We start from the raw sequence: 19,245 nt of genomic DNA on the forward strand, positions 1-19,245 counted from the left end.
TCTGTGACAACTCTTACAAAACAATTATATTGTTCCCTCATCGCTATTAACTTAGGCATCGCTATTGCATTTGCCTATAATATTCTTTAGCAATGTTCCAAAACACATCAATTAGGTGAGTTACCCTTTGTGAGTAGTAAAAATGTAGCATATGTTACTACTAATTAATTTATTGGACTATTAAAATTTAAAAATACTTCTGCCAGTATTAATTTGCATTATTTTTATAGTGCTGATATTATTACATTTAATCTTTCTGTTACTATAGCCATAAGTGGAAATGATTTTAAGCTGGATTATTAATTTACCGTGACAACGATTGATTGAAAGACAGTCACTCCAAGTCTGCAAAAAAAAAAAAAATCACTAAGAAATCGCCAATATAGCAAAGACTAACATTGAAAGTAAAATCAGAGTCTATCTATCTCTAATTACTGCTTACTTTGACTTCGACGTAAAGATTTGGCCTTCCAATACTTCCCAACGGAGCTTCATAGAATTTCACTGCCTCTTCAAGGGGACGATAAGCCACATTTTGCCCTGAAGTAGGCAAAGAAAACGTTGTTGTAATGCCACCCACTTCTGTCATTCCATAGCCCTAGATAAAATAAGTTAAAAAGTGGAACATCGCAAATTATTTCTCTTAATCTTTTCACTTGTACCCTGCTAATATGATAAAGCTAAATATAGAATATTAAAACAAAACAATAAAAATAATTGAGTTTCATTTTCATTTTTTTACTCTAGCTATCAGAAATAAATATTAATACCTGCTGTAGGTCATCCATGTTCTGCTTTATACCATTTCTTTTCCAATATTAGTCAACGTATTCTAGGTCCATGTATAATACCATAATTGTGCTGCACGTGCTTGCTCTTTCACTATTTAGGTTCTTTTCAAATGGGGTGATATTACACATACTAGGAAGTAATTCAGATTCTTAGTATCTGGTTTGGCTGCCCTTTTGTACTGGTAACACCCCTGTGTTGGAATTAAATAGACTTGCCAAGCTCCTGGATGATGTCCGTAGAAGAAATGAGATGTGTTAAAAGTGGCTACAGTATGAAAGTGCTTTTCTAAATGCCTTTTGGTGGGCTAATCAGGTTGTTCAAGATATGTGCCTATTGTCTTTTTCTTTCTCTTCTTTTTATCGGTCTTTTATTTGTTATAGATCATGTGCATCATAACGACAGCAGTCAGTGGGGGTGCATTCTTATTATATTTCTGGCACATTAGGTGTTCCTAATCACTTTTTTGTTTCTTATCTAAAGTCCAAAATATCTCTGAACATCTTCCAGTCCAGTTTAATGTTAATTTTGCAAGATGTGACAGTTATCTCTGCTAAAATTCATACAGTTCCAGTGCCAGTTTATTTCACCCAAGTGATAAACACCAGTAGAAGAAGCGAGGTAATTCTATGACCCCAAGTCCTATCTCAGTATCGGTCTGTCTTATCAGCTACTTTAATTGGTCGTATACGGGGTTTTTCATACTGAGGAATAGCGGGGGACTAGGTTTGGATAATAGGAGGCACAGGGGCCAAATTTCCACTACGTATAGCGAGTTAATAATCAATTCGTAACATTTTTCTCTTTACGACCTAAGAACCCCTAACCTTTCTTTCTACTGAGACCCTTGTCATCTATCACAGGTAAGAGATTGTTTTTTAAATTTTACAGGTGTATCATATTACTGTTTCTCCAAATATTGTTTGCTGAGAGGCAACATCTTGAAAGCATATATAAATCGTTTCTTGTATTTTTCTGCCAATTTTTTTTTTTTAATTACAATTTTGTCATAAAGAAATCTAAAGAATCAGCAAATGCTAAGAGCAGATAATTTGTTTTTCTTCTGAATATATTTTATTGAACATGTCTTCTTCATCTTGGCATATTTTAATCATTTTTCGGATCGAACGGGCAAATCTGCATGTCCATGTCTTGAGGACCTTGACCCTTCTAGCATTTGGGGCTGACCGTGCTTTTTGAGTTTCTTTAGTTCAGACCTTTTTGCTTATATCTTGAAATTTTATTACATTCTCTTTTCAAAAAAATAATTTGTTTTTCATTATTATGTTTTGCTCATTATATTTTGTTCATTTTAGCAAATTTTATTATTTTCTGAATCCAACGGGGTAAAATTACACGACTCCATCTTAGGGGGGCTGAACCTTCTGGGTTAGAGAGCACGTGCCCTAATCAACTTTCTTTAATTTAGGACTATTTGCTTATATTTTACCATTTATAAGTTTTTAATATGTTATTTTTCCATTTGTTAAGATTGAACTGCTTATTTTCTTTAGTTTAATGAGATTAACACCTGATTTATTTGTTTTTCAAGTTATGACTGTATTTTTTTATTTCCAACTTTTAACAAGTCCTTTTTTTAGTTTTCTAATTTCATATCAGTTATTTATCCTTTTCAAAATTTTTATGTTCCGTTGTGGGTACACGGACAGACTGGCATTTTAGGACTCATAGTACTGACTTTTCTACACCAACAAGGGGATCTTCCCCCTCAATCTAATGTGGGAGGCTTGTTTCAGAAGGGTTTGGGGCTAAAAAATCTATTGCTCATTAAAGTTGCTTTTTTAATTTTTGCGTATAACTTTATAACTCCTAACCTGACTTTCTATCTTTATGTGTACCCCTATGCCAAGTCACATTAGTCAAAAGCCTTTATTCTATTAATTTCAAACCAGCTCTTTTTATCGCCCCTAAAACTGGTTCCTTACATTCTCGTGAATAGGCGAGATTACACGACTCTATTTTAACTGTACTGACCCTTCTGGGGATTGAGGAAGACCATTTATTCGTCCTTATGGAATTTAAGCCTTTTTTAACTTCTTTTCCCTTAGCATATTTTATCAGTTTTGGACCAAACAGGTGAGATTATACCCCTCTTTTTTCGGGGCACTGGCCCTCTGTGGTTTTGAAACATGTGCCCTATTCAACTTTCTTTATAGTATGCCCTTTTGCTTATATTTTCCCTTACCGTACGTTTTTTACTAAGTCAGGGGGATAGGGGGCACCTTACAACAGTGAATAAGGGCATAGCATATACCTCCCTAATCTTGGGGCCTTTTTGGGTTTGAGCCTACCCTCCTGTTTGACTTCCTTTAGTTTACGCCTTTTGCTTATATTGTACAGTTTATCTGTTTTTAACGTTTTGTTTTTCCCTTTGATATATTGTAACCACTTATATCCTCTAATTTCATGATTTTAACACCTGGCTTTCCATTTTTTGAGTTTTAGGGTTCTTGTTTTTGTTGTTTTTTTAATTAATTTTTGGAATTTTGCTTTTCTCAAAAATTAGCATTTTAAATTTTAGTTTTTTCGAGTTCTCTAGTTCGTTTTCTGTAATTTCAACTTTTAACTTTTGCTTTTTAAATTTTAACTTTACTCTGCTCTTTTTCTATTTTAAGATTTTTATATTTCATCTAGGCCATAGGAAAAGATTGATATCTTTAAGACTCGGAACCCTGAGTTATATAGACCCTTGCCCCTCATTATTTTTCAGAGGGTTTTCGGGCCAGGTATCATCTTCAACTTTCTTTTGCTTTAGGCCTTTTTGCTTAGTTTTTTCTTTAGCGGACTTTTTTTTAAGTCATTGAGAAAGTATTACCTCAAGACATCATGTAGGGGCATAGGAAAAAATGAATCTGTCAATTTGGTCAATTAATAAGCCGCCCCTGTGCCACTTCAAATTATAAGTCTCTAAAGCCTAGCCTAAGTAGTACTCTCTTGAAGTTACCTGAAACACATTGTGAAACTAAATATTGCTTTCTGAAAATTTAGATTCAGTGAAAACAAAGAAATTTACTTTACCTGTACATATTCCTAATTTATGCTCTTAGAAATGAATGGGCAATCCCAAGGACAGAAGTTATTTACCGCGTATCCACCGTTAGCGCCACCTATTTTGGATATAATGACTTTTAATCTAGATGTGTCTAGAGTGCATAGAAGTGGGGTGTGAGTATTACCCAAGTGTCCATATTGCCCCGGTCTCCACAAATTTGATCGCTCATGCTAGTTTTCCTTTTTATGCCTTTAATTGAAATTTTTTATAATATTTGATTGACCATACAGAATTTTTATCTTTTTGGCTACATTAAACAAAACTAGCTATATCTAGCCCTTCCCCAAATCCCTTAACAAGCCTAACTAGACAACATTCCGACGCTTTAATCCCTCCTACGGTATTCAGTTATTTTTTTTACCTCTAGTTTTTCTTTGTACAATGCTTAAATATACCATGAAAGCTAAGCTGCTTATTAATGCTTTCTTCTGAATTTTTAATCTCCTAGTATTACGTTGTTTTCTGGTTCTTCTTTTAAAAATTGTAACATCTAGCCCCAAAAACCCACTATATATCCCCAGTGATTTATTATCTTTCTTTTGAAATCAAATCTTAATTATTATTAATTCCCAATTCCCAAAGAACCACAATGCAAACGCAAATCCTCTGCCTCTGCGCTAATCGGCTTAGAATTCCACAAAATCATGAAATGTTTAGATTTCGTCACCGCTCTAAGCCCATCCAAAAATAAGCTTCCACACAACGAATAAATTTCAGTTCAGGCTTTACCTGTTATCATTCAGAACGTAGGTTTCACAAATTGATAAAGTTTCTGGAAAATAAAATAAATCCTACTAACATGAGGAATGAGTTAATCGAAACGGTTGTGGCCAACTTTAAAAATTAGTTGGGTGACAGAATCTTTGATTAAACAGATTTTGAAGAAATTTGTAGAACTCATTTGATAAATTTGAAAAATTAACGACATATTTACATGAACATCTACCCCTGAAAAAGAATTGACGAGTGACACGATAAAGAGCATGATGAGTGTGTTATATACGGCGCTATAGTTTATAATGGAAATAAATAAACTACAAGTGAGACCATTGATATGTCCAGCAGTAGCTGCATTTTCAAAAAAAAAAAAGATTCCTTTGCAAGAAGAAGGTTTTAATAATACGTTGAGAAAAGATTATTAATTTCAAAATAATGATAAAAATCAATTTAAGAAAAATGAGCCTTCCGAAAAGAATTAAGGATTAGATCTTACACATGCAAGAAACGGAACAAGGTATTTTCTTCCATTTCTAATTCACCTGCAAATATGATACGTCATACCGGGGTAAATTCAGTGAAACTCGGAAAACCAAGCAAATATATTTTACACTACCATTTATTGAACAAATTACCACAGCACACACATTCTAGCCTACTCAAAACCCAAAAAAATACGAATTATTCCTCCAAGGTCAGTTCAACCTAGTCATATTTTATAAAACAAGATATTAACACATCTCAACTCGTTGAAGAACCTCAATACGACACATTTTAATCTCGGAAATCCACAAAACTGAAAAACTGAAAGTTAACAAAACCAGAATAAAAAGTTGTAAACTTTAATTTTTTCCGTCTTTGTTCACTAAGTTTTAACTTTTTGATTATTGTTTAGCAGATTTCGATTTCTTAGTGTTTTCATTTGATTTTCCTTATTTTTTTATTTTTATAAGAGAATCTTACTCTTTCATTGAGTTTCCCATCTTGAAGTTTTTCGTATTGAGTTAAGAGGGTTGAATTTCCTCAGGTTGAATTTTTTTTAAGAATTTAGGCATTTTACGTATTTACCTAGGTTGGGCTTTTTTTGACGGATTAATATTTGTTAAGTGCAAAATGTATTCTGAATTTCCCTTTGGTTAGTTTCCTGTATTCATTCGAGAGCGTTAAATCTGTTGTTTTGTCATTTTTTTGTTAGTTGAGGTGACTTTGGTGGTACAGATATATGGTGTTTTTAGAAGTGTAAGCTGAATTCCTTATTGTGGATTTCCCAGGATTCAGCCGAGAGGTTTCAATTTTACCATACTGAATTTATTTAGTAAGTTGTGGTGCCTTATATTTTTGTCCAGCTTGAGCTAATTTCAAAAGTTTAAAATATATTGAGTATATAGTATTTTTATATGTATAAGCTGACCTTACAGTTGTTAAGTTTTAGTAACCCGAGGGTGTTTAATTTCACCAAAGATTACAACGTCATATGATTCTTGGTTGTCTTGGGCTGGCTATCTTAGATAAAAAATTGTTGAATGTTCGTTGTTTTCAGATGTATATTCTTAGTTTCTAGTTCGGGAGCTTCCCTTTATGTCATTGATTTTCCTTAATGAAGTTGGGCGTGTTAATATCTTGTTTTTGTCAATTTTAGCTAGATAAGGCTGAGTATAGGACTAATTTGTATTTTTCCGATTTTTGACTGGGCTAAGATGTGTGTACTGGGATAATATCATAAATATATCGTAGTTTTATGTATGTTTACGGAGTTTTTAGTAGCTTAGTTTCTCGTATTGACTTGAAAGGGCGATTGAGAATGACTTTTGACGTATTGAGTTTCTTTAAAGAGTTGTGATGTATTTATTTTTGCGTTTATACTTTTTTTGGCTAAGTTAATATGAATATAGTGTCTCATTTCTCGAAAACTAGGTGTTTTCACACGCTTGTGCTAATTTTCGAATATTGAGTTCCCCGTTACGTGCATGTTCCGATTCTTTAATTAATGATGGTTTTTTTTTAGTTGACGTGATATAATTTTCATGAACTGTTTCTTTTGCATTTTCTAATTTAGGTTCTCTTGGATGAAAGACAATGCTTCCACAGAAGGGATGAAGTTTAAATAGAACGCATAGGTAAGTTTTTTAAAAAACAAAATAGGGTAAACCAGTGTGATAAGCTAAGTATATTCTAGAAAAAAGAAAAAATCTAACAAAGAAAATATACTGCAGTATTATTAAAAAAGTGAAGACCTCGATACTCTTTTTGGATCAAGTCCAAGCACTTAAATTCTGGTAAAGCGTAAGGGTAAAGAAATTCTTTTCTGGTTTGAAAAACTAGAACGAAAATATAGAGAAAGCAAGTAAAATCTCGTGATAAATCGTTCAAATCTAAATAACTTTCAATCAATTATCAATAATACAAGTCTGAATATTTCAGGTCCATGTCCGAAAGCCCTTATCAATCGAAAAGAATATTTAAAAAAAATATAAACAAAAACACAAAAATAGTAAACAAAATGATAAGCAAAATAATACTCCAATTAAAACTAAATCAAGTACAAGAAAGAAGAGCAAAAATAATCCTGGAGCAAGGCAAGACGTATGTTATATGTGCAATGCACGACAAACTCCCTTCTGATATTGCTGAAGATATTCGGTCGTATCTAGTACGTATGCTAGAAACCTTGCTTTGTTGCACAATTATTTGTGCCTTGATTCTTTTTTTTTACGACAGTTCATAAAATTCGCACTTTATATAAAATTTGCCACGTTTTTTAATGTTTACTCAATTGCGAAGTGCTAAAAAAGCTTTTATCATACATGCCACTGTACTGCTGATTTTCCCTTCGTGTGAATCCTCATATGCAGACAAATGAAAACTGTGAGAAACTACTTTACTGTATAGTATACATTTATAGGGATTTTCTCTTGTACAAACTATCATCTGTGCGGGTAAAATAGAATTCTAAGAAAGCAGTTTACTGAAAATCTTCCATTTATAAGGCTCTTTCCCTGTATAAACTCGCATACGAATGGAAAACAAGAATTGGGTAAGATAATAGCTTGCAGCATAGTCTAAATCTCTGAGGATTCCCGTGTATGAGGGTGCAGTTAGATTAGAATTGAAAGAAAATTCCTTATTACGTTTCTTACATGCATAAGATTTAATCATTAATTCCTTTTGTAAGGGTTCTATTTCCTATGCTTTCCATTTACAATTACCTGCAATTACTTCTCTTTGTTTATTTGATAATTCAAAGCTTATTTTTGCAAAGGAATTTAATTTTAGCCGGAAATACACCTAATGTTGGACAAATCATTGGTTTCAGCGTTAGTTTTTTCATTCCCAACTTAAGCTATAGCGCGGCCTTTAACGCTACCATGTTGCTCCTTATCGTGTCATTAAATAAAAATAAAGTTTTGAACTGAATGTAAAGAGTAACATTAAAATTTAGAACGAATAGAAGTTACTACGCAAATGAGAGGGGTCTTTCCCTCCTCAATACCTCGCTCTTTACGCTAAAATTTGACTTTATGTTCCAATCATTTGAGAATGACACCTAGGCACAGGAAACATTTTATTACAATAATAAGGTATTTTAAAGTTAAAAGAAAACGGTTGCCGTAAACAGCGAGGTACTGAGAACGGGGTAGCCCCTCTCATACACGCAATAATTCCTAGTTGTTTTAAGATTTAATGTTACTCCTAACTTCCAGCTGCAAAGTCTTATTTTTACTCCACAGAACATTCCTCCCTGGAGGGATCCTCCCACGTAGCCCCCCTTCGCTAAATATGTACCCCCTGAGAGATGTCAAAAAAAGAAATTTTAAAATTCCACATTTTGGGTATATAGGAGCTTGAATTCTCTAAAGTAATTACCTCTGATATACTAATCTGATGGTAAGATTTTAATTAAAATCAATTGATGTTTTGGAGGTGTTTCCCCCTTTTCCAAAAATTGAGCAAATATTCTTTGGCTCATAGTTTTTGATGAGTAATATCAACGTTGATGAACTTGATAGATTTTGAATAAGCATGAAAATTCGATTCTTAGGATTTATCTATTGTTATCAAGACCCTGTTTCTTACAATTCGGTTACTATTGAGCCGCAATACTCCTTACAAACAGTTCACTACCGTAAACTGTTTGAATCACAATTTCTATTTGTTTTTTGGTAGATGATCATGTAAATGTGTCTTTGATTATTCTAATTTACCATGACGAGCCTATTAGTCTCTTCAAAATGTGTTAAATCAAAGGTTATGCTAAACTAATTTTGTCCCAGTTCATATATCTGGTAATTTCTGTCTGTTTTGATTTTGAGTTGAATATCTGTTTTAATTCTGGTATATAATAAGTTAATTATTGGTTTAATTTTTTATATTAATTCTAAGATCTGTTTGTTTTAGCTTTTAGTTCATTTTTCATTATACTTTCTGTAATTCGTTTTGCTCTGCTCAAGATATATCTTGGCTCTTTACTTTTGCTAAAAGCTAACCCTTCATTTATTGAATTTTATAGTGGCTATTGTGACTATATTATAGTGACTATTATATAGCATTATATTATAGTATTATAGTGACTATAATGATATAGTTTTCTTCCTATGAACGATTGGAATCAAACAGTTCGAGGTAACGAGCTGTAGTAAGGAGCGACCCGGCTCAATAGTAACCGAAACTCTAAAAGATGGAATTTTGATACCAATAGTTACATCAAAAGAATCGCATTTTAATGCTGATTTATATAAGTATAAATAAATAAGTTTCATCAAGAATCATCAAGATCAGTTATACCCATCAAAAGTTACGAGCCTGAGAAAACTTTTCATCATTTCAGGAAATAGGGAAACACCCTCTAAAAGTCATAGACTCTTAAAGAAAATCACACCATCGGATTAAGATCAGAGAATCGGATCAGATCATCGGATCAGAGAACCTTATTGTAGAAGTTTCAAGCCCTTATCTATAAAAATGTGGAATCTCGCATTTTTCAGAAGAAAGATCAGAGATGCGTGTTTATTTGTTTTTTTTTTTCCCAGGGGTGATCGTATCGACTGAGTTGTCCTATAATGTCGCGCAACGGCTCATTTTAATAAAAATTATAAGCTCTAGCGCCTATTTTAAGTTATCAGAAAATTGGAGGGCATCTAGGCCCCCTCCCACGCTCATTTTTTCCCAGAAGTCACTAGATGAAAATTCTGGGATAGCCATTTTATTCACCATAGTCGAAACCTAATAAGTATGTCTTTAGGGACGGCTTACTCCCCGTAGTCTCCGTGGGAGGGGCTGCAAGTTACAAACTTTGACCTGTGTTTACATATAGTAATGGTTACTGGGAAGTGTACAGACACTTTCAGTGGGATTTTGTTTTGTTTAGGGGGGAGATTTGAAGGGGGTTACGTGGGAGGATATTTCCTTGGAGAAACTTGTCATGGGGGAAAAGAACTTCGGGGTGCACGGTTTTCTAGCAATAAAAAACAATGAAAAAATAAATATGAAAAGTTTTTTCTACTGAAAGTAAGGAGTAGCATTAAAACTCTAAACGAACAAAAAAAAAGTGTTCTTCATTGTTATTTCCCCGCGGTAATTTTAAACTTGAATCATAGTTTTTTTTTTTTTTTTTTTTAACCGATAGCTTGAAAATACCCCTACCTTTCCCAATGAGGAAGTCACTCCTGAAATTAATACGGCTGAACAAATATAGTTATAAAAGGAAAATTGGGGTGGTTCTGTGGTTTTGATTGCCTGTAAGAAATCTTTTAAATAACAAATATGAAACAATAAAAACTAGATACATTTATTTAGCTTTTTTGTATGCCTACTTAAATTTCAGTAAACTAAAATTTTGATACATGCTTGATAGACTAATAATTGTTGTCCGAAGAAATTTTACGGACAATTGAAAACCGTGTTGTGGTTTTATTTATCTGAATTTAAAACAAACAAATTAGACCAATAGCCTGTTAAGAAACATTAAATTAAAGCTAATGCTATATAAAAGATGCCTGATTCTTATTTGGAATATCAATCAAGTTACTGTCAATATCAGTGAAAATTACTCGGGAATTATTTTTTTATTACAGAATCGAATTCAAAATACATTCCAATTAAACAAAGTATAAGTGTACTTGAGCCAAATGTTTGATCGATAATGAAATCTAAGAGAGTCAAATAGATACTCGAAAAGGTGTGGTATTATATGAACTGAAAAAATTTACTTTTTATGCTACTCAGAACGAGGTCAAAAATTGAAACAGAAGGAAGCTGCTAAAAAAATGAAAAAGGGAAAAAAAGAATGAATGTGCGCATCTAAGTCTGGCAACAGACATTCCAGAGGGATTAATTCTTTTCTATATATCTAACTATCTTTAGTCACAAAATAATCGATTAATAAATTCTTTTGTTAATATATTCCCAGCCTAAAGATGACTTAGGAGCTTCCTTATTCACCACAAGCCCTACTCCCTGTCTATGTGTTCCATCCATCCTGCCTGAGTAAATAACCTATATATCAACTATTAATTCCATATTTCTTACCCCTGGTATATGAATTTTTGATACTCATGATAAATCCCATTCAAATCGTTTGAATTTATCAGTCAAAATTTCGATACGATTGTTATTTTTTAACGTCGTAACATTCCAAGTTCCAATTTTCATATTCATCAAGTTATTTAAGTTGTTTTGGCTTCAGGAAAAAGCACTGGTTCCAACACCAGTGTAGGAGAGGGACCAACACATCTTCTCTAGTCTACGTCGAAGTGCTTAAGCAGGCTTAGAACCGAACGACAAGAAGATCCTAGGACCTCCAGTTTAATGGAAGCTTTGTGCAATCCTAGGTCCATCTTGGTTTTAACATGGTTTTCAGCGCTTGGCGATGCTCGCCTATCAACAAGAGTGGAAATCTTTCACACACAATCTCTGAAGACAACTAAATTAGATTGGCGGATATATCAACATGTACCATTGATAGTTTTAATCAGAGAGGGAGAGGCTCAGAAATTTTACTTTAGAGCGTTTAGACGTATGTATCGAAAAGCTTTAAATGAAAATTATTTTAAGAGGGACAAGGGCTAATAAAAGAACAAGTTGCCATCCAGATTCAACGTGCGTTAAGACTGTAAAAGTTTAAGTTTTAATATTAGTTTAAAATGTTTTAAATACACATCCTAAATTGCAGCTCATAGATCATTGTGCATACATGCTTCAGATCTAAACAGATTCACGCATAACGGAGGCTAAAGTTTTCTCAAAGTTAATTTTGATTTTTAAGAAAATATATATTCAGTTTTCTCGATAGAAATTATAATATTTGAAAATCAAACACAAATAAGGTCTTCGGGGCTACCACTGGTAGCCCCAAAGCCATTGAGAGTAGGCCAGCCATTGACTCCGTTAAAAGTTGCCTTGTTATGATAGATCGCCTGGCAGCTAAAAATGGCGTAATGCAAAAACGGTAGAAAAGATTATTTTTGAACAAAATATTCATGCTGATGGTTCCTAGCGTCCTGTTAAGTTCAATTAAGTGCTTATTTAGACTTTTCTTTTTGGTCAACATTATCTTTTAAGCGATGAATTAATACAATTTAAATCAATTCCATTTAATAGTTAGTTGGCTTCCTATTGCGATTAAATAAAAAAAAAACTAATTTTTTTAGCTGAAAGTAAGGAGCGACATTAAAACTTAAAACGAAAAGAAATTACTCCGTATATAAAATGGGTTGTCCCCTCCGCAATCCCTCGCTCTTTACGCTAAAGCTTTTAATTGTTTTAAAAAGTAGAATTGTGGCAAAGAGTCAAACTTTAGCGTAAAGAGCGAGGGATTGCGGAGGGGAGAACTCGTTTTATATACGGAGTAATTTCTGTTCGTTTTAAGGTTTAATGTCGCTCCTAACTTGGAGCTAAAAAAATTAGTTTTTTTTTAATTTAATTTCTGAACGTTTTTGAATTAACGCATGTTTGGTTTTGGCTCTCCTCACATAAACTATTAAAATAAAATTTTGTATATTAATCTTTTTTTTGGCTAAATGGCTTTCTCTTAGTTTTGATCAGACGATTTTGAGGAATAAGGGGTGGAGAAGGAGGCCTAGTTGCCCTCCAATTTTTCGGTTACTTAAAAAGGCCACTAGAACTTTTAATTTTTAACGAACGTTTTTATTAGTAAAAAATATATGTAGCTTAAGAATCAACTTGCATAACAAACTTTCATAATCTTATATTTTTATTATGTATACGAGGGGGTTTGTACCCTCGTTAATACCTTGCTCTTTACACTAAATCTTAAGTTTTGTCCCAATTCTTTAAGAATGACCCCTGAATCAGAAAGGCCGTAGAATAAATAGTTGAAATTACTAAAAATAATTTAGCATAAAGAGCGAGGTATTTATCTCCTCCTAAATACCTCGCTCTTTATGCTAAAGTATTTTTAGAACCCTCATATGCGTAATAATCTCTGTTCGTTTTAAGTTTCAATGCTACTCCTTCCTTTCATTTGAAGAAAAACGTTTTCATGTTTATTTTTCATTGTTTTCTTATAGTAATGCTAGAAAATCCTGCGCCCTTTTCATTGAATTTTTCTTCCCCCATGACAGATTCCTCCAAGGAAAGATCCTCCAACATAGCCCCCTCCCCTCAGCCCCATCCCCAAACAAAATAAAATCCCCCTGAAAACGTCTGTACACTTCCCAATAACCATTACTATATGTAAACACTGGTCAAAATTTGTAAATTGCAGCCCCTCCCCCAGGGATTGTGGGGGAGTAAGTCATACCCAAAGACATAGTATGGTTTTCGACTTTGCTGAACAAAATGGCTATCTCAAAATTTTGATCCATTGACTTTGGGAAAAAATGAACGTGGGAGGGGGTCTAGATGCCCTCCAATTTTTTGGTCACTTAAAAAGGGCACTAGAACTTTTCATTTTCGTTAGAATGAGCCCTCTTGCGAAATTTTAGGGCCACTTGGTTGATACGATGACCCCTGGGAAAAAGAAAAAAAAAAACAAACAAATAAAGACTCACCCGTGATTTGTCTTCTAGCAAAAAATACAAAATTCCACATTTTTGTAGATAGGGAGCTTGAAACCTCTACAGTAGGGTTCTCTGATACGCTGAATCTGATGGTGTCATTTTTGTTAAAATTCTACGACTTTTAGGGGGTGTTTCCCTCTATTTTCTAAAATAAGGCAAATTTTCTCAGGCTCGTAACTTTTGATGGGTAAGACTAAACTTGATGAAACTTATATATTTAAAATCAGCATTAAAATTCGATTCTTTTGATGTAGCTCTTGATATCAAAATTCAGTTTTTTAGAGTTTTGGTTACTATTGAGCCGGGTCGCTCCTTACTACAGTTCGTTACCACGAACTGTTTGATTTCAACTGAAACATTTCCAGCTCTAATTTTCACCTCACTCCTCAGTCTCTTAATATCCAATCATCGCTCATTTATTTATTATGAAGACAGAATCAAGTTCCGACAAAGTTTTTTTTTATAACTATGCAATTAATAAAGTTCCTACCAATCCGTATGCAAGATCCCAAACTAGGTTATAGGATCCTTATACACAATAATAAAAATTTTATATCCACTGTATCATATTTTTTTCCAGTTTGATGGGAATCAATTAAAGGTATATCAGAAATAAGTTCTTTGCCGGAGAAGCATCAGTCTCATCAGAGCAAAAAACTACTAACAAAACAGTCCACTTGTGTAAGGCCTCACTGTTTTAAGTTTCAAACCATTCAAATGGTTTTATGACCCGTTTTATGGTGTATTAAATCGGAACTATTTTAATTGCAATTTGGGGTCTCTTGGCTCAAATAGATCCAGGTAGCAGTTTTGAGTCAATTGAGAAAAAAAAATTCTTGCACCATTTCTTGGGTTTCTTCTCTCTAGCCTAATTTTTTTTGTGCATAAGCGTTCCTTTGGCCCAGGTGATGGCGGGCATGAGCTTCAAGCCCTTCAATACAAACAGTTTTTGGCATTTTTGGAGGAAATCATTTTCTTTCTCGCCTTTTCCTTGGGCACCGCGACTTTATTTTCCTTGAGTCCGTGAGTAAAATACATGTAATAAACGTTTCAACTACGTAAAAAGAATCACATTTGAATGCTGATTTTAAATATATTAAATAAAAAAACTAATTTTTTTAGCTGAAAGTAAGGAGCGACATTAAAACTTAAAACGAACAGAAATTACTCCGTATATGAAATGGGTTGTCCCCTCCGCAATCCCTCGCTCTTTACGCTAAAGCTTTTAATTGTTTTAAAAAGTGCAATTGTGGCAAAGAGTCAAACCCATTTCATATACGGAGTAATTTCTGTTCGTTTTAAGTTTTTATGTCGCTCCTTACTTTCAGCTAAAAAAATTAGTTTTTTTTTATTTAATTTCTGAACGTTTTTGAATTAATGCATATTTGTTTTGGCTCTCCGCACATAAATTATTAAAATGAAATTTGTATATTAATTCTTTTTTTGGCTAAATGGCTTTCTCTTAGTTTTGATCAGAAGATTTTGAGAAATAAGGGGTGGAGAGGGAGGCCTAGTTGCCCTCCAATTTTTCGGTTACTTAAAAAGGCAACTAGAACTTTTAATTTTTAACGAACGTTTTTATTAGTAAAAAATGTACGTAACTTAAGAATTAACTTACGTAACAAACTTTCATAACCTTATATTTTTATTATGTATACGAGGGGGTTCGTACCCTCGTTAATACCTCACTCTTTACACTAAATCGCAAGTTTTGTCCCAATTCTTTAAGAATGACCCCTGAATCAGAAAGGCCGTAGAATAAATAGTTGAAATTACTAAAAATACTTTAGCATAAAGAGCAAGATATTTATCTCCTTCTAAATAACTCGCTATTTATGCTAAAGTATTTTTAGAACCCCTCATATGCGTAATAATCTCTGTTCGTTTTAAGTTTCAATGCTACTTCTTCCTGTCATTTGAAAAAACGTTTTCATGTTTATTTTTCATTGTTTTCTTATAGTAATGCTAGAGAATCCTGCGCCCTTTTCATTGAATTTTTCTTCCCCCGTGACAGATTCCTCCAAGGAAAGATCCTCCAACATAGCCCCTCTCCTCAGCCCCACCCCCAAACAAAGTAAAATCCCCCTAAAAAGGTCTGTACACTTCCCAATAACCATTACTATATGTAAACACTGGTCAAAGTTTGTAACTTGCAGCCCCTCCCCCAGGGATTGTGGGGGAGTAAGTCATCCCCAAAGACATAGTTATTATGGCTTTCGACTAAGCTGAACAAAATGGCTATCTCAAAATTTTGATCCGTTGACTTTGGGGGAAAAATGAGCGTGGGAGGGGGCCTAGATGCCCTCCAATTTTTTTGGTCACTTAAAAAGGGAACTAGAACTTTTCATTTCCGTTAGAATGAGCCCTCTTGCAACATTCTAGGACCACTTGGTCGATACGATGCCCCTGGGAAAAAAACAAAACAAATAAACACGCACCCATGATTTGTCTTCTGGCAAAAAATACAAAATTCCACATTTTTGTAGATAGGAGCTTGAAACTTCTACAGTAGGGTTCTCTGATACGCTGAATCTGATGATGTCATTTTTGTTAAGATCCTACGACATTTAGGGGGTGTTTCCCCCTATTTCCCTAGATAAGGCAAATTTTCTCAGGCTCGTAACTTCTGATGGGTACTTAAACTTATATATTTAAAATCAGCATTAAAATAAGATTCTTTTGATGTAGCTATTGATATCGAAATTCAATTTTTTAGAGTTTTGGTTACTATTGAGCCGGGTCGCTCCTTGCTACAGTTCGTTACCACGAACTGTTTGATAAGTTTCATAGAGATTAGTCTTACCCATCAGAAGTTACGAGCCTGAGAAAATTTGCCTCATTTTAGAAAATAGGGGGAAACACCCCCTAAAAGTCATACAATCTGAACGAAAATCATACCATCAGATTTAACGTATCAGAGAAGCTTATTGTAGAAGTTTCAAGCTCCTATCTACAAAAATGTGAAATTTCGTATTTTTTGTCAGAAGACAAATCACGGATGCGTGTTTTTTTCAGGGGTGATCGTATCGACCTAGTAGTCCTAGAATGTCGCAAAAAGGCTCATTCTAACGGAAATTAAAAGTTCTAGTGCCCTTTTTAAGTGACTAGAAAATTGGAGGGCGCTTAGGCCCCCTCCCACGCTTATTTTCCCCCCAAAAGTCACTGGATGAAAATCCTAAGATAGTCATTTTATTCACCATAGTCAAAATACCTAATAACTATGTATTTGGGGACGACTTACTCCCCCGCAATCCCCTTGGGAGGGGCTGCAAGTTACAAACTTTGACCTGTGTTTACATATAGTAATGGTTACTGGGCAGTAACCTGGGAGATTTCTTGGGAGGATCTTTCCATAGAGGAACTTCTCATGGGGGAAGAGACGTTCAATGAAGGGGGTGCAGGATTTTCTAACACTATTAAAAAAAACAATGAAAAAAATAAATATGAAAAGTTTTTTTTCTTCTGAAAGTTAGGAGCAGCATTAAAACTTAAAACGATCAGAAATTATAACACATAAGAGGGGTTTACCTCCTCGTAATACCTTGCTCTTTACGCTAAAGTATTTTTAGTAATTTCAACTGTGTATTCTACGGCCTTTGTGATTCAGGGGTCATTCGCAAGGAATTTAGACATAATTTAAGCTTTAGTGTAAAGAGCGAGGTATCGAAGAGGGGTGAACTCCCTCATATACATAATAAAAACATACGAATATAGATGTTCATTACGTAAGTTGATTCGTAAGTTACGTAGATTTCTCATTAATTAAAACGTTCGTAAAAAAATATAAGTTCCAGGTGCCTTTTTTAAGTAATCAAAAAATTAGAGGGGCAACTGGGCTTCCTTCCTCGCTCCTTTTTTCTCAAAATCTTCCGATTAAAACTATGAGAAAGCCATTTAGCTAAAAAAAAAAAAAAAAAAAAAAAAAAAAAAAATGAAAATTTCGTTTTAATTATTTATGTGCGGAGAGCCAAGATCAAAACATGCATTAATTCAAAAACATCCAGAAATTAAATAAATAAAACAATTTTTTTTAATTTGAGTAAGGAACGACATTAAAACTGAAAACTAACAGAAATTAATTTTTAAATCTAATTTTCAAAAATGATATCATTGAAAGTGCTGGTAACCTTTTATTCTGGGTAGCTGGTTAGAATTTTTGCCCGAAAGACCCTGGACCTGGAACTTTTAAGTGACCTACCTGGAAAGTTCCCTTAAGGTTAGGCAATGTCTCCCTTAACTTTACTTCAGACTCGGTTGACATCATTGCTCCTCCATATAGAATATACTTAACCGACGATAAATCGTAATTCTTAGCTTTTTTGCTTTTAGCTATCATCACTAGTGGAGGAGGTAGAGAGATGAGTGTTACAACCTAAAAGATAAAAACTGTTGCACTAAATAGCTGTGTTTGTTTCTGTTTTTCTATTGGTATTTTTTTTTTTTAGGTTCTATTGCATGTAACCGTTGGCACTACACTAACCATGTAGGTGCAATAAGCACACCTGGGCTTTTCCTCATAAGAATTTTGTTTCATTATATTTGATCTTGTTCAGAAAAATGAAGTTTATTTCACCACTTTTTATTTTGATTTGACTTCATTTATAGGTAGTTTCAGGTTCTATTTTGAAATTTTAAAAGATTTTGATACTTATAAATTCCTTTTCTGCTAAACTTGAGTAACAGTTGTTAGTTCTAAGCCAGAGTTCATAGGAATAACTTTCTCGCTATACAGCTTCTTAGAAAAAAAATTGGGCCATTATGAGTCGTGAGTCTTGGCTTGTTCTTTAATAGGTTGTAGGTACGGATTATTAGGTATCGAGATTCAGTCCATTTTCCGGGGGGGGTTTCTCCCTAACTTGTTTTCGGAAATCAATTTTCTCATCTGAACAATATTTGGTGATAAGAATATATCTATTGAGTTTTGCATGTTTGGAATCGTCATTAAAAGAACACTCATTTGACGCATATATTGTTGACACTATTGTTTTTAGAGTTTTGCTATTTTAGATAAATCTTTGAGGTAGCACTCCTGAATAATCCAGTGGAGATGGGATATGGTATGTGTCTGGACAATGTGCTAAAACGAGGCTAATTTCTATAGAACAGGTGATAGTGGGCGAGCCCTTGATGAACATTCTTAGATACCCGCCAAATCAACATTATTCCCACACGAGACAATATCCAGCCTAGCAAAACATAGGTAAAAAAAAAAGAAGAAAATTCTAAATAAGATAAATATATGTCCGTACGTCATTAAATGGGGTTTATAAGAGATATCGACAGCCTATTCAACTTTTGTACATCGAACGTTTAACCCCAGGTACCAATACAAGTAGCAAAACAAGTGGAGCTTAAAAGCCACCACAAACGGTTTGGAAATAATAAGTTTCCGTTAAATGCTTCAGACTAGTCTAGCAGATTTTCAATGGGGGTGCTGGTTACTACTAATTTGAATTCAAATCTGCTTAGAAAGAACACCTTTAGTGAAGAGGTTTTCTGTTTATGCCAAGATAATAATAACAAATTGGCCGATGGCTTGCGTCTTACTTTTGATAGATTTATCACTCTTAAGTAACTGATAAAATGGTAGATCTTTACCGAATATTGTTTTCAATAGGAATCCTTCATTTATACTAGTAAACTATTAGT

At 33.8% G+C, this 19,245-nt stretch overlaps 1 protein-coding gene and 1 long non-coding RNA gene across 2 annotated transcripts in view; one reads left to right on the plus strand and one right to left on the minus strand.

Annotated features, from left to right (window-relative positions):
* The window catches only part of LOC136040347 (uncharacterized), a 55,679-nt gene extending 37,423 nt beyond the window's left edge, over positions 1-18,256 (plus strand). The window contains exons 3-4 of the long non-coding RNA XR_010620691.1: positions 6,636-6,696; positions 18,042-18,256. This is a non-coding gene — a long non-coding RNA (uncharacterized LOC136040347). The remainder of the gene's footprint in view (positions 1-6,635; positions 6,697-18,041) is intronic.
* LOC136040341 (uncharacterized) overlaps positions 1-19,245 on the minus strand; it is a 70,731-nt gene that overhangs the window by 17,658 nt on the left and 33,828 nt on the right. Inside the window, exons 6-7 of the mRNA XM_065724582.1 lie at positions 17,795-17,968; positions 443-598 (exon numbers count right to left, since the gene is read on the minus strand). Coding sequence (XP_065580654.1) covers positions 443-598; positions 17,795-17,968 — 330 coding nt within the window. The remainder of the gene's footprint in view (positions 1-442; positions 599-17,794; positions 17,969-19,245) is intronic.

Source organism: Artemia franciscana, chromosome 2, assembly GCF_032884065.1.
Source record: "Artemia franciscana chromosome 2, ASM3288406v1, whole genome shotgun sequence".
In the NCBI taxonomy this organism is placed as follows: Eukaryota; Metazoa; Arthropoda; class Branchiopoda; order Anostraca; family Artemiidae; genus Artemia; species Artemia franciscana.